General features: G+C 44.5%; 1 protein-coding gene across 1 annotated transcript; it reads right to left on the reverse strand.

Moving 5' to 3' along the window:
* Positions 1 to 5,093: 5,093 nt before the first annotated feature.
* On the reverse strand, positions 5,094 to 9,245 carry sox8a (SRY-box transcription factor 8a). The gene is made up of 3 exons (XM_054760356.1): positions 8,631 to 9,245; positions 8,192 to 8,430; positions 5,094 to 7,736 (listed from the first exon to the last, which is right to left on the reverse strand). Exons 1-3 carry the CDS (start codon positions 9,044 to 9,046, stop codon positions 7,030 to 7,032), a joined length of 1,362 nt encoding a protein of 453 aa, XP_054616331.1. The 5' UTR covers positions 9,047 to 9,245; the 3' UTR covers positions 5,094 to 7,029.
* Positions 9,246 to 16,697: the final 7,452 nt, after the last annotated feature.

Here is a 16,697-nt window from a genome sequence, read left to right on the forward strand (position 1 = left end):
GCCACACACAAATGGTGGCAAACCGGTGCTTTAACTTGAAAGCGTGAGTTGATACACGTCTCAACAACACACTGTCTCTCTTGTACGAGCGTGCATCATGATGAGCACAACTCTATCCAAGAAACAAACAAGTTGAGCCAAACCCAAGTCATCACTCAGGGGGATATTAGTGACCTATATGACTGTTTTGGGGGTTTAGGGACCCCCAAAGGAGAGAAATGATATGGTAGAATGACCCCAATATTATGACACTATTTAGCTTCCTGTTTAACAGTTGTGAGCAACTTTGACTGAAAATATCAGCGCTTGATAAAGCATCACATTCCTCCCGAAAGCGCAAAGATGTAACGTTTTAAATAGTAACGAATTAAATTACCCTTTACTGGAAAACAGTCATTGTTTTAGATAATGCGGGCCGATAACGTCGACCGGCGCTGATTATATATCAATCAGCCATCAACGTTCAACATTGGAATTCAAATAAAACAATTAAAAAAGTAAATACCATTTAAAAAAAAAAAAAAATTGTAAATTTTGTTTGGCATGAAATAGCATCTGGATGGACAGTAGTACTATTTCCCCTACTCGCTGAACAGGACAGGTTAAATGTAATAATAACAATAAAATACAATGAAAATAAAGATCAAATAATAATACAGAAAAAGTAAAATAATATTAATAATAAACATTCAAAAATTAAATAAAAAAGGTAACAATTAAAAAAATAAATAAATAAATACTATATAATAACAGCAATTCTAATCAATTCGAATCAAACGTTTCTGTCATATACAGCTAATGCAAAACCGTACAATGCAGTAGATTCTGCAATTGCACGTGTGTCAATAAATAGGAATAAATTCCTGTAAGCAATGACTGTGAAAAGAAAAAAAGCATCAATGGACGGTAAATTGACAGCCGTAGTTCCTAATCCACAAGTCCTCAGAAGCTGTGGAAGGAAGACGAGCAGCTACGTTGCCACCCCGTTCACAATTCGCACGTGCCAAGAAGAAGTGAAATAAAAAGGCAAAGTGAAAGACTGTGGACAACTGTTCTGAGAACAGAACACGACCAGATGTCACTTTGTTGCTGCATTTTTTCCTCCACTTGACTCGATCATTTCTCTCAGTCTGCTGCGGGTGCGTTCGATGTGTTTTAAAACACTCGAAATGCTGCATAAATATAACAAATAGTCGCCTTCCGTGATGAAATGCATGAGCAGCGGAAGTGTTAGTTTTCCCAAAAAGAAGTCTGAAATCATCTCGTCCCCATCTGGCGCTCCCAGGAAGTTGAGACACTAAGAAGCATGTCAAAAAAATAAACACGCTCATTATCAGTGGGGGACGTTTCATTGTGTTTTCATGGTGGATGGAAGCAGCACATGCTGGATTCCATTGCAGCTTTATTCATTCAATCCGTGTACCAGGAACTCACTATTATGGTTTGGATCGGCACCACCGCAGACGTGCTTTTTAAATGCTGGTGGGAAAGGACTGATGTAGGTAGCAGCAAGACCTACGAGTGGGGAGGGGGGCAGCTCGGTGGAGCCGGCGTCAATTAGGTGGCGTTTGAGAGCCAACGTTGGCCGCCTTCCTTCTTCTTCTTCTTCTGTGCCGGTTCATCCGTGCGGAATTGTGGAGGTAAATGTTGATTCTGTCTGCCACCCTGTTATGTTTGGCCTGCTCCTGCAAACACAGCACACATCAATAATGTCAGAAAGTCTTTTTCTTTCATACAGGAAAACAGTGTCAGGGCACCAAAAGAGGGAAAAACCTCAGTCAGTCCTTTGCTTGGGTGGAGACACTTGGATTTCTTTGGCACTTTTTAACAATTCGTGCCATTAAGAGGCCTTCATTAACCTGACACGCGACAGTTCCTCATATACACTAATCCCTTTCACCGCTTCACTCCATTGTTAGTCCAAAACATGCACATTTAAGCAAATTGGATGTAGTTTTGGCCAAAATAATGTAATTTTGGTGGCATAAAGTTGAGCACATGTATGTATCCATAGGTATCTGTACAAACCACTGTAGGAGTTGCTGTCGTTCAAGCGCATGTACAGGAAATACGCACACACCTGAAGAAGTGGAAGCCTGTCACATAGTAACTGGAAGAATGCAATTTTACAAGAATAAACTCTGAATATTAGGAGGGAAAATAATATGGCATGGAGTTGAAATATTAAAGATCAATTTGTTATATTATGAGAAACAAACCAAACAACAAATAAAGGTGTACATTTTGGGAAATTAGGTTGTGAAAAATTATAAAGTCAAAATATTAGAGGAATAAAGTCATGATTAACAAGAAGAATATTTCCAAGAAAAACCAACAACAGCAGGAATGCAAAAAGAACAGCTGTCATTTTAGGAGAATAAAATCTAAATATAAAGAAAAAAAAGCTGAGAAAGAAAGTCGCCATTTGACGAGAAGAAACCCGTAATATTATGAGGAAAAATAATGTCATTTCAGTGGCATGGAGTTGAAATATTCAAGAAAAAATACACAATTTTTTTGAAAGTCTTAATATTATGAGACACAAACAAAACAACATAAAGCTGTCATTTGTGGAAAATTAGGTTGGGAAAAAATTATTATATTATGGGAATAAAGTCAAAATATGAGAAAAATAAACTGTGTTATTATATATGTATAGATTATTTAAGGAGAAAGTTGAAATATTTGAAAAATTTAAAAAACAACAGCAAAAATAAGGGCAAAAAGAGCTGATAAGTTGAAAAGTTGATCTTAATAATAGGCTTATTCATCTATATCACAAAGCTGAGATCACTTCTGAGCATATTTACAAAATATCAAAGTTGCATTCTTTCATTTTCCACCATGTGGCCCTTGCTGGAAAACGTTTGGACACCCCTGCTTTACAGTCTGAAGCTTAGTAAAATAATAATAGTATATTATACTATTATACTATTACTATAAAATAATAGTAATCATCATAATAATCATAATAATACATTCAGTGAGTTGAAATGCAATCAGGGACGAGCCAATTAAAGGCGTAGATGCCGACACGAGGGATCCAGCTGGAAACGGGCCAGGGAGATTTGGGAGGCGGGGGTTGCGGAGGCAAGAAGAACCATTCTTTCTGTCCACTTCATTTCCCTTCCAAATCAGCCCCACATTCTCCCAGTTTTCAGTCTTTTCTTCCCTCGAAACATGCCCTGAGTCAGCCGAGCTCATTAGTCGAGATGAGGCGACCACACCGGGACAGTCATCCCGTCGCTGGGAACAATGGGAAAGATGCGAGGCATCAGTTTGGTAGAATTATGACATTTTTACGCCTTTATTTCCTCCCTTGGTTCATTCATTGATTCCTTGCCGCCCCTGTTTGGCTTCTTTACACTTTTTACAGTCCGTGACTGTGGGCAAGTTCCAGGGAAACAGGACCCCAGCACCCTGACGAGCCTTTTTGCCTCACTTTTATTCACTCCTGTTCTTTCTCAAGAGTTCCTCCTGAAAGTATTTGGCAAACACTAGTGCAAAAAAAAAAAAAAAAAAAAAAAAAACGGGACTTTGAGGGAAGAAAAACAACAAGTCGTTCTTGAGCCACCCACACCCCATCTGCTGTGGTATTATCTTCTTTTATTATCCGCAAGATTATGTGCAATGATATGATTCTACAGTTTGCTCTGCTGCTTGTTTTTTATATGAAAGACTGAAGCAGGGAGGGGAGGAAGTCCTCCTTCGTGTGCGTCTAATCGTTCATTCAGGACCTTCTTAATGGCTTGTCGGTTCCCCTCGCCCTGCCATTTTCTGTCCAATTAATTCCTTTCTAGCGCTCCGGATAAAGGGACACAATGAGGCCTCTCCACGCCATAATGAATCATTAAAATTCAGCAGTGCGGCCCTGGCACTCGGCTTCCCTCTGTGCCGGTCAGCTTGGCACGGCGTGCCAGCCTCACTCGTTCAAAGCAGGAAGATCTCTGGCCGTTCTTCCACTGTCTTTGCTTGAAAAACAACGACGAAGGAGCTCTCGGAAGCAACAGCAGGCATCACCTTAAATGCCTCTCAGGCCAAATATGGAGGAAATATGTGCTTCTTTTTGTTTTACATTCCAGATACTACAGAGCGCTTGCATGTATCCGTACGTATCTGTACAAACCACTGTATGAGTTGCTGTCGTTCAAGCACATATAACGTAAATACGCACACACCTGAAAGGAATGGAAGACTCACATAGAAACTGGCACATGGCAATAAAAAGAATGTAATTTTACAAGAATAAACTTGTAATATTATGAGGAAAAATAATGTCCTTCTAGTGGCATGGAGCTGAAATATTCCAAATCAATTTGGAATATTATGAGAAAGAAAAAACAACAAATAAAGTTCTAACTTTTGGAAAATTAGGTTGCAAAAAAAAGTTATAATGTTACAAGGATAAAGTCCAAATATGAGGGGACTAAAGTCCTGATCAGTGACAAGAACATTTACAAGAAAAAGTACTAGTTGGAACACACCCCCCCTCCAACAAAAAAAAAAAAAAACAGCTGTGATTTTAGGACAATGAAGTCAAAATATTATGAAAAAGTCTCAATACTACAAGAAAAAACATTTGTAACAAAAAAACAACAAATCAAATTCTAATTTTTGGAAAATCAGGTTACGAAAAAGCCCAAAGTCACTTATAATAAGTAGACCTGGTATGTGTATTTCTGTCTTATATGTCTTAGTTTCTCTTATTATGTCTACTATATTGGGTAATAGGACTGTAAAAAAAAAGGACTTTAATCATGTTAAAAAGCGTATTTAGATGTTATATGCAAATACTCCATTTATGTTTAAGGAATCCAGCTTTAAGGTAATTCACTTAACACAGTCGCGTCTTGAAGCGATTAAGGGTGATAAACGAGGGACGTCTGTAGAGTGTTTCTTAGCTGGTCGGCAGTTTGAGGACTCACTGATCACCATTATCTTTGTCCACCTCTCCAGGCCACTGAGGTGTGTGAGTGACGGGAAGCAAAGGAGAGAAGTCACTTACATCAATCTCTAGTCTTTTTCAGACTTTGTAGGAGGGTCATTGTGGTATTTTATTTTATTTTCAGGTTGAAGAAGCAAAGCCATGAACATTTCTCCATCATACTCAATATTTATTATTTGCAACTCTTTAAAAGGCTATAAAGGAAGACAAGGGTTATAAGGAACATGTGTTTTATTTAAAAAAACAACAACAAATTAAACCAGCCAGCAACTGTGTTAGCTTTGCATGTGTGTGTGTGTGTGTGTGTGTGTGCGTGTGTGCGTGCGTGCGTGTGTGTGTGCGTGTGTGTGGATGGAAAAAGTCGTAGTTAATAAAACACCAATCATTTTCACAACCTTTGTCTCCAAATGATACATGGTCGTAATGTACAAAAATGGACAAAACCATCTGACACCACGCCAGGTCAGGAATGATCTAGAAACGCCTCCGTCTGTCAGGAATACTAATCGTTCCAAAAAGAAAAAAAAGGCACAAAGACGCTCTGCATGTGGGGAGACGGGAAGCAGCACGTCGGCACTTGATGGCAGCTGAGATAAAAACGGGCAATCGGGTCAAAAGTCTCCGTCCAGGAAATGGACTCAAACATTTACATGTAAAATTTGCACATGAACATGCACGCACACACACACACACACACACACACACTCGCATGCACGCACACACACACGCACACCCGCACACCATGTGTCGCTCCAGCTGACGCGTCACTCATAGCAGGCGGTGTTATTTTACCCCATTTCCTTTACCCGTTCCATCATGACTAATCGCAATTTGCCAGGCGCAGCTTGTCAGCACCTGTTTCGTCCCCCTTTGCCCCTCGCCCGCAATCAAGGAACGCCACCTTTCTGGAATTCTGTCTTTTACGGAATGATCTCTGCCCGCTCTACACTGCCACCTACTTAAGTGTTTTTAATCCAAGCCACACCAGAAAATAATGCATGAACATAAATATATATTTATATATGTATAAAGACTTTAAGATTCATAGGTTTTGTTAAGACTTGAGCCAAAATTCACAATGATTCACCCTCTAAAGCCCCTTTCACACAGCCTCGTCCAGTCACCATTAATTTCTATGTCAAGAATATTCCACCCTCCACGGGCATAAAAGGGCCCCTTTTACTCTCCCAGCTTTTCCCAGAAAATAAATGGCGCAAACGTGGAACAGATGGAATATTCACCAGCAGCCAGGGCAATGGCTGTGTGAAAAGAGACAAGCCCAAAAGGCCAAATTGCAGGACAGGAGTGTTGTGTCCATGCTTACAGGATGTAGGATCACCCTAGCCCGTTTCAAACGCTCTGCCTGCATGTTGCTGTTCTGTCTGAACGGCACAAAGAAATGTTATGTTAAAGTTGTTCCGCCAATATGCCCCCTTCAGAGGTAGCATCAGAGGCAGGATGGCGCCTGTGTAAAAGGGAATGTCAGAAAGAGTGAACGCCCAACAATCACTTCCCTCGTCCTGTTGCGTCGACAGCAATTCAAACACAGGATGTCAACCGAGCGCTCGTCAGCTGTGCTGTGTGAAAGCGCGCACGGTTGCCTGATGCGGCTAATTTTTGGGACGCCAAGCCCCTTTCCTGCCACACTGTCACATCCAAGCCACGGCAGAAGCCGTTTTTGCCTTTTACGCAGAATCCAGCAAAGGCAGCATATTACCACAGCTGCTGTCACACGGCACAGTCAGACAATTCAAGATGTGTTCAACTATACACGATATACTTTCACACAGGCAGCGTCCCGCCTCTGTTACACCTCTGAGTCTGGAAAATTGCCGTGACAGTGCACAAAAAAGACTTGAAGGGGACCCCTGTGAAAAAGAGGTTTTAAGTGCGGGGGAAAAAACTGTACACAATGTCGCGTACAGGCGATAATACGTCCTCACGGAGGCGCCACCAATGTTTCTCTTGGTGTACAAAAGTCTGTAAGAAGTGTTGCAAAGGTCAGAGTTTTGTATAAAATCAGCAGGCACTTTTTCATTTGCTTCCTTCGTTCGTTGCGCTCAGACGAGTCGTCCCTTGCAGCTCTAAGGTCGGGTCAGTGTGGTGTAGACGGGCTGGTCCCAGCTGGGGGCGGTGGGGCTGTGAGCAGGCGCCATGGACAGGCTGTTGAGAATGGGGCTGCCGTAAGGCCGCCGAGGGGAGGGGAAGTAAGGGTACTGGTAGAGGGCGGAGGGGTAGCTGGAGTACGGGTTGTAATAGTTGGAGCTCTGGAGGTCGGTATAGTCACACTGGGAGGCGGGGAAGGAGGCCGCCGAGGTGGCGACACAGGCCTGGCTGTTGTAGGCGGCGTAATCGGGATGTGACGGCGAGCCGTGGGAGTGGTCGCTGTAGTGGCTCGGGCTCAGCTGCTCCGTTTTGATATGGAGGCGGTGCTGGGCCGCCTCGGGTGACGAGGAGGGCACGGTGTTCTTGCGACTCCAGCCGCCGTAGGAGGAGCCATACGGGGTCACCGAGGCCTGCCCGTGCTCTGAGGACAGGGCGGCGGGGACTGAGGAGACGTGGCCGTTCAACGGGAGGTACTGGTCGAACTCGTGCACGTCGAACGCCTCCATGTTGCTGATGACGTCGGTGCTGAGCTCGGAGATGTCCACGTTGCTGAAGTCGATGTTTTGCCTGCCGCCGCCGCTGCTGTCGACCAGGCGACGGCTTTCGTGCTTTAGGTCCTGCTTGGCGCCGTGGTGCAGGTCCGTTTTGGGGGTGGTGGGCGGTGTCGGGGGACCGTGGGGCTGTCCTGGAATGAAAAAACATTTAACAAAGAAGGGTGGTGAAATGATTAGCTTCTTTTCCAAAAATCAAACGATGCTTCTGTCAACTTCTGTATTGATGAGTTATGATCTATTTCTTTTTATCATTACGTCTGTTGTGTAGCTTCTCTACAGGAAGTTTCAACCTTGGCTGTCATTGCACCACATTGTCATGTTGCCTCATGACTTTCCTCGGTCGTTGCAATTGGCAAAGAGTACATTTGGAATACAGGAGGTGAACAAATGTATTGCAGCTGATGCGAAACGGATGAAACGTAGGATTAAATAAGCTTTGCTTCTTCCTGCTCCTTTTTGGACGTGTGGACGTGTGAATTGTGCCAAGTGATGTAACTTGTGTGCATGCAACCATTCCGAAAAGCCCCAAACCCACAAACACCCACACTATATTTGTTTCATACATTTGGCTCAAGGGATGACTCACCGGCATGTTCGGGATGGTGGTGCCCCTCAGACATCCCTGCCAGCCCCGCCACCCCCGGTTCGGCTTTGTACATGTGATGATGGGCCAGCTCGGCGCCAGAATCCGAGTCGCTCTGGCCCGGTTTGACATTCTTCCGTCGCCTGGGCTGGTACTTGTAGTCCGGGTGATCTTTCTTGTGCTGAACCCTCAGGCGCTCCGCTTCATCCACAAAGGGCCTCTTCTCGCTCTCCGAAAGTAAGCTGTTAAAACATAAATATAGATTACGATGCATCAATTTATCAAATGATTGACTGATCTAGGGAAGGCTCTTTTTTTTGTTCTTGCAAAAACAAAAATCACAGTTGATATCTGTTCCAAACTAGCTTACATTTTTGTATCAGATTGCGCATGCCCCTATATAACTCTAGTTGAATAAAAGATCAGACTCCAGTTTCCTCACCGCCACAGTTTCCCCAGTGTCTTGCTGAGTTCGGCATTGTGCAGGTGCGGGTACTGGTCCGCCAGCTTCCTGCGAGCTGCCTGGGCCCAAACCATGAAGGCGTTCATGGGCCTCTTGACGTGCGGTTTGCTCTTCAAGGACCCGTTCCCTCTCACCGGCATGGGCACCAGGGACCAGTCGTATCCCTTCAGAACCTGAGAGACCGCGTCCCGTATGCAAGCCGGGAAGCGATCGTCGTCCTCCGAGTCCAACTTCTTGGCCAAACCGGCGAGCAGAGACGCTTGGCCGTCGGAGCCCGTCGGCGAGGACGGCGCGTCAGAGTCGGACTCATCCTGAGACATGGAGCTGTTTGTGCCCGAGGGGCTGCACGGTTGGTCGCCCACACACTTGTCGTGCTCTTCGGTCATTTTAAGCATGACTCAATCTCACCACAACCTTCACTTTGAAACACCAGAGGCAACAGCGAGAGTTATAGCGCGCCTTTTACGCACGCTGCGCTCAAGTTGAATCCTGACACCAGTCTCTTCCCGGTGCTCGCTGCTGTTAGTGTTTGTTTTGATGGATCCTAGGCTGCCACGGCGGGTGCATTCGTGCAAGCTGAGCTCCTCCAGTCCGTGTGAGTAACACACTTGACGTTTGCTCAACTTGAGTTGGAACTTTAAAGTCGCCACTCCACCTTCTGGCTGGGATTGGCTGGAACGAAGCAGCACTCACACACCTCATTGGTTCCCGTCCTGACGTAGGCAGCAACCACTTCCACTTCAACTGGGTAGTTTCATTCCATTCAACATTAACAATATCCTCTATTTGTGTACAGTATAGACTTTTCGTGAGATAAATCATTCAAGTTGTCAATGAATTCTTATGTGCAAGTGAAGCCAAACCCACTTTACTCCATGAACTGGCTTTCATTCTGCAAAATGGATGGGAAATGTGCCGTCAAACAATATCTGATCATACAGTGCATAAATAAGTTCAGTTACATGTGCAAAACTGCTTTCAAAGCACAGCCTGATTAATAATAATTCAATATAAAGAATTATTAGGAAAATAAGTATACGATAATTATCAGACCGATATGAGGGAATTATGACGTCATACCCATCAATCCGATAACATTAAATAGCTCCAATCATTAAAAAAAAAAAACGCTCCAATGAGGCGAGATTAGCCATACTGTGCACGTGAGCAAATCAAGCGCTCCTTTTTTCTCCTGCCTGTGACATTAACAGCCTGTCGCATGGTCACCTGAACTCACTTGTAAAAAACTGAAAGACATTTCGCATGCTAGTTGTACCAAATGCTCCGCGATGAGGGGGGGAAAAACTCATCGAGCACACAAAAAACCTTATCAGCCACCTGAAACTCGGTCCGACCCCTCTGTGGCGTCACACTGGCAACTCGGAGCGTGTGCCCGAATACAGTGCACCTTGCTGGGCCACGCCAGGTGGCTCCTCCCCCTCTATACTCTGTTTCTCCTGGTAGCAGTGATGTGGTGGTAGTCGTGTCATGATGTTTCATTAGGACTAATCAACAAATCCTCATTTGTTCCAGTCCTTCTTACTCCACGTGTGCACAAGTTACAGTTACATCTAAATTTATTTAATTTAAAAAGTAGATATACAAAAAGTTATCTTGAGAAGTAGAAAGTTATCGCTATTGGTCTGAAAAAAAACGTACCGTGCATCACTAGTTACATTTTGGACTTGCTGTCGATGACCCACGTTTGGGTCTCAGCCCACCAGTTGAGAAGCTCTGATGAGTGAATGAACAGTAAACAGATGAAAAGCTCACTTACTTCAACAAGAGTGTAAGTTTTGTGTTGTATCCTTCACTACACGCCAATGTACTTCTTAGTTCTTAATAAAGAAAGATCACAGCTGATGACAACCCAAATTCAGCCTCTCATAAAATTGGAGCTCTTATCAGAAATGCAAGTATTGGACATTACTGGTACACACAGGAACTTCCTGAGCCTTTAACTGATCTTTGAGTTGAGAATTTACTGAGACGCAGCTACAATTTGCATTAAAAATGACCCATAAGAAGTGTAAATTAGGGGTTTTAAAGCGTGGCGCCATCAGCACCCCTCTGCCGTCCTGCCGTAAGACATCGTATGTTCTTCACATATCTGCAAACTCCTCGTTTGGCGTCTTTGTGTGCGTAGTTTCCATCTCTCTGCACCTCCCCCCACCCCCTGTGGAAACTCACTGCTAGATGTTTCCCCACATACGCATAGTACAGGTTGATGTTTTTGACTTTCGCCATGTGCGAGGACCTCCTTTTGGCCTTTGACCCCCGCACTCGCCCCAGAACGTCTCCTATTAAAAGCCCATAATGAGCGCCGTCCTCCACCAATTGGGGGTTTTATTGAAAGCTATTAGTTGGCACGGGGAGGTGGAAGGGAGTATTGAAGAAGGAAACAATTAGCCCAAAATGTCTGGGGGTGTGTTTGGCCTTCAGCCACGCTCGTTTTTTAATGTCAAAAGCATAAAAGAGCTCAAGTGTTTCCAGATTATATTCTGCCATTTCTCAACTGTTTTGCAGCGCAACACTTTATTTTTTTTTTGGTAGGGCGTTCATTTGAATTAGACAGGATGAACAACAAGGATTTGGAAGCTGTGTTAGCAGCAGGTCGCTGGCTTTCCATCCAGGCTGGACTCCACTTGATCTGCTAAATGTCAGGTGTCTCCGTGAAGGAAGAACACTTAGTCACGCCGCCAAGCACCAGAGCACAAGAGGGAAAGGTGCTGTCGTCCATGTTTTCTTTGCTTTGTTAGTTGCGCTGCCTTCCAGGAAAGTGGGAAGTCGGAAATCTGTGGCCTCCGACTAAGGCTACAGTATGTCCATGCAAACACGTACACAGTAACCCCTCGTTTACGGCGCTTCATTGGTTCCAGACCCCAGACCCCACCGGGATAATTCACTTTCCACCAAGTAGGATTCAATATTAAGAAAACTAACAAGAAATACAAATAAACATTGAAAAAATAGCCGGAATTTTACAAAAATAAAGTCAAATATTAAGAGAAAAAAATGTAATCTTACGAGAAAAAAAATTGTAATTTGTACAAAAATAACACTGTAATGTTACGAGAGAAAATAATGTCATTATAGTAGCAGTTCAAGTTTTTTTTAACTTTGAAAGTTGTAGGTTAGTTCTACTACAAGTATTATGGGAATACAGTAATCGGCGCCCGCTCGTTGTTAAGAATAAGAATGACGAGCATGTGCTGGAAAACAGCTGTGCATGGTGCTTGTGGAACAGCTGGCTTAAGTAGGCCTGATTGCCAATCTGCCACAAGTGTGCCTCCTTGCACACCCCCGCTGAGAACACAATGAATGCACAGAAACCAGCAAACACACAAACTCCAAACAAACACAAAACAGAACATAACAATTAGAGCCCTGTAGACATGAAATAACACCCCTATAGTCACTTCTACACTCCTTTTATTCTTTGTTTACGTCACATTGTGCAGCCTACAGGTTCTCTGCAGGGACAAAAGTTGGGTGCTGCTAGCATAGCAAGCTAGCACGCTAACTAGTCAGCCTCTCTAGTTTACTTATTCTAAACTTCAGAACGTGTTTGGAGGGACGACTGTATGTATAATTGAACATGTTGAACATGAGGCTTCTTGGCCTCGAATGTTGTAAAATCAATGTTTAGATAAATTCCACTTATTGTCCCTTGCAACTTATCCATGTTTTTTTCCTCTACAAGACGCATTTGGTGACTGATGCAACTTATAGCCCAAAGAAAAACGTTATTCAGCAGCATTATGCAAAAGCGATGTAAACAATTTGCATGACACTGTGTGGATAGGTGGCCATTCTGGTGCAGATTCCGATAAAATGTGGATTCTTCTTGTCCCACTGCCCTAGAAAGCACGTGGATGGTCCTGTTGGCCAAATCCTAAAATCTTATGTCATCCACCATCAATCCTACTATGTTACCGAGTGAAGTTGGTTGTTTTGGAGTGCGGCTTCACAACAAAGGCCATCCATCGCCTCGTTATTCAGAGCTCACCGCACCGTGGTCGGACAAACAAACCCGAATCCAGCAACATCCGCCTCGAGAAGGTAAAGCTCAGGTTTCATCATCGTTAGAGATGTTATTTTCCATCTGAAACTCTACGGACGACGCTTCCCATGGTGTGTCTCGTCCCTGAGTTGTCCCAAAGGAGCGTGGGTGTGTGTTTTATATTCTCTCCAAACCACCAAACACCCCCCCACCCTCCTTCCCCGCACACTTGTCTTGCGGCCCTCTCATCTTCACAGCATATGCTCAGAATAAAACCTGTGGTAAGCTTGTTTTCTTTCCCCCCCCCCAACTTTGTGATCCCGTATTGGCATCGTCATCTCCTTGGTGGGAATGAGACGATGCAGGACATGTAGACAGCGGGGATACTTTACGGCAGTGGGGGGATATTAGCTCAGACCTGGCAACATGTATGAATTTGTTGTACTCCGCATGCAATTCGAATACACCTCACTGCTCTCCATTTTGTTGCATTTCGCTGCTTTCAGTTTCCAGTTCAGTCCGTAGATCAATAAATAGAAATTGTCACGTTTTCAATCAAAACGAAAACATTTCTGTCCCCCAGTGGGGATGACGTAAAAACAATAATTGAGAACCACTGCTTTATGGAAAGTAGAGCCACATAAGAGCAGCCAGGATGTTCCATGACTAGCAGGTCCAACAAGAAGTTCACCGAGCTCCTGATCTCGTGACTAAATCCACTGAGTTCTTCACCCTCGGCGTCCCTAGCCTAGAGCGCCCTCTTGCAGCTGTAGATGGTAACATTCACTTTTTGGCACATGACAGTCAGTCTGAATTGACATTTCAAAACATGTTTTTTCCCGATAATGAAAATGGATTTTAAAAAATGCTGTATATCAGCCTCATCAAACCGCGTCGTCTGTAGAGTGTAACCAACCGTGGGTGGCTAGTAACAAGCTAGCTCGCTCCTGACTAACGTTGTGTCTGCCATTTGCAATGACTGCAAAGCGTTGGTTATGCGACTTCTTTCTTCAATACTTCCAATTCCAAGGGTGAAAGCCATCAATCGGGAAATCATAGAGTGTATCGCACTGGATGACCAGCCCCTTTTCTATGGTGCAAGACTTGTGGAGTTCGTTGCCATGCCCGATCCCAAGTATGTCTCAGATGTTTGCTTACAGGCGTACAATGTTGCTCACAGCCACATCCACAAGCTAACTGCTGATTCTGTTGGGATGTGCTCATTCCACCACAGGCGATATGTCATGTTACACATATCAGTGTCGGTATCGGAGAGCTGGACAATAGCAGCATATCGAATATCGGCAAAAAAAGCCAATACAGTCGTCACTCGCTACATCGCGGTTCACCTTTCGCGGCCTCACTCTTTCATGGATTTATTTGGTGCAATTTTGCGTGGTTTTTCTACAGCATTGTGTTCTGCATCCTGATTGGCTAAGGGACTGTAGACTTGTCAATCAATCTCCTCCGTGCCGTGTCTCCTGTTGTGTTCGATGGCTAGCAAACAGCTAGCAGTGTGACTGAGAACTCCGTATGTTTACAATGTCAACGAAACATTCTGCACCCAAAAGGCAGAGGAAGATGCCAACCATCGCACAAAGAGTTGGACTTGTGGAGCTGCTGAAGGAAGGTAGAAGTTACGCGGCTGTAGGCCAAGCCCAGCGTTACATAAGCCCCCCCTTTTCATTGGCGTCTCAGGCAATGCCTGTAATATAAAGGCACCACTGTTTTCTCCTAAATTTACGACTTTATTCTCGAAATCTCAAATTATTGTAATGCTCCGTCATAACAGGGATTGCCTGGTACAGCTGAGACAACGGGGGACTTCTGTGACCTGGGCAAAGGTAATATTACGACTTTTTTTCTGGGAAATGTACAACTTTATTCTTGTCAGTTTAAGACTTTATATACGCGTCAATTTAGGACTTCTTTAATCATAAATTTACGATTTTATTCTTGTAAACTTTGTTTGGACTTTATTCTCGAAATCTCCGATTTTTTTTTCAATGTGGCCCTAGCACTCGGCCGTAACGTTATGCTCACATTCATGAATTGAGTTATTATGAAGAATATTCATGTTTAAAGTTTCCTACTGTACCTGAATACAATCAATCACGAATGAAAGGGAATAAATATTGTTTTTGTTCCATCATTCATTTTGTAGATGGCTTGTCCTCAGCTGGAGCCTATCCCAGCTGACTGGGGGAGGCGTTTTCACTTATTTTTAGTGATATGAAGTAAACTCAATAAAAGAAAAGGTGTGCAGTGTTATTGACATTGATTTATCGTTAGTTTTCTTCATTTTATTCGAGTTGATAACAAAAACAAAAACAAAGCATAAAGGGTGGCGCCCCGGGCTGCACCAGTAAGGAAGTAAACTCTTTCCGTCGGTCGCTGATACATTTCCTGATATCACTTCGCTATTTGTCAACTGATACCAGAGAAGTAGCTCGGGGTGTTTTGCACTCAGACGCCTCCCCCCAGCACTTCTACATGTGTGGTTTAGACTTCAACTGTTTTTTTCGTTTTTTGGAGCTGAGCTTATTGGGTTTCTGTGCGCTACGGAGTGGAAGGCGTGACAGTTGCAGCGCTGCGGGGTCACGAGGCGTGGCAGTCCACGGTTACTTCCTGTTGGCTTCCAAGAGGTGGTGGAGGGCCTGCCAGGGCGGGGTGGGTGGACATAAGGTGACATGGAAGTGCTTGTGTAGCGTGAAGGACTTAAAGAGTCTCTTCAGTCAGACACAAAATTGATCTAAGGGGCTTGACTCGCTCTTTGGAAAATAAAGCTTCCTTTTTGGCCTCCTTCTTGAACGCCAAGGTCACCTCGCATCCCCTTTCTCTGTCGTAATGTCTTTATGATTTGAGTCCAGGTCTCGTTCACCAGTGAGGGAAGGTTGGTGCGTGAGGTCGACAGGCGGATCGGCGCAGTAATGCGGTCGCTGTATTGGACCGTCACGGTGAAGAGAGAGCTGAGCCCCCCCCCCCATCTATGTTCCCACCCTCACCTTTGGTCATGAGCTTTGGGTCATGACCGAAAGAAGGAGATGGAGGATACGAGTGGCGGAAATTAGTTTCCTCCACAGGGTGGCTGGACTCACCCTAAGAGATGGGGGGAGGAGCTCGCTCATCCGGGAGGGGCTCAGAGAGGAGCAGTTGAGGTGGCTCGGGCATCTAGTCCGGATGCCTCCTGGACGCCTCCCCGGTGAGGTGTTCCCGGCCGGGACAAGGCCCCGGGCAGACCTAGGACATGCTGGAGGGATTATCTCTCCCGGTGGAGCGGGAGGAGGTAAAGCAGGTGCAGTGCAACCACAATGCTGCTGCTGCTCCAGTCCTGCCTAGAACCAGGAAATAAGAGCATACGAGTCCAGTACTGGGGTCTTTGCACTGGCTTGCTGTTGCTCAGAGAACAGTCTTTAAAACAGCTCTGCTTGTGTACAAGTCTCTCCGTGGTCTATGTGGCCAAAGTACGTCTCTCACGTGTTAGAGCCACACAAACCATCTCGGGCTCTCCTGGGGGTGCCCAGAGTCAGGACTAAACACGGCTGGGCTGCGTTTCACTTTTATGCTCAACTTGGGCAATGTTCAAATCCAGGCTGACAACTGCATGACCTGACAACTCAAACCATTTCATCTGCACTCTTCCTTCTTCAACAGTTTTGGGTCATGGAATGATTTATGGAATTCGATGTAATGATTTTCTGAAGTGAAGCACTCGGAATGAGCTTGTGTACGAATGGTGCTCTAGAAATAAACTTAGAAATAAACTAAAAGTTCCAAGCGGAATATGTTCAACGGGATTTTCCACGTGAAATGAAATTGTTGCCAAATGTGCACTCTGGATCAGATCCCGATGATATTACGCTTCCTTCCCCTGTGCAGCAAAGTGTGTTGGGATTGGATAAGCTTTGACAGACACCGTCGTTAGTTACTTGAGAGATTTATTTGAATAAAAAGCTCTATGACTCACTGAGTGTCTCCTCCCCTCCACATTGGAAGTGAACACATGCAATCAGTACGTGTATTTATGGCAGCTGTAAAGGGCG

This window comes from Dunckerocampus dactyliophorus, chromosome 18 (genome assembly GCF_027744805.1).
Source record: "Dunckerocampus dactyliophorus isolate RoL2022-P2 chromosome 18, RoL_Ddac_1.1, whole genome shotgun sequence".
NCBI lineage: Eukaryota > Metazoa > Chordata > Actinopteri > Syngnathiformes > Syngnathidae > Dunckerocampus > Dunckerocampus dactyliophorus.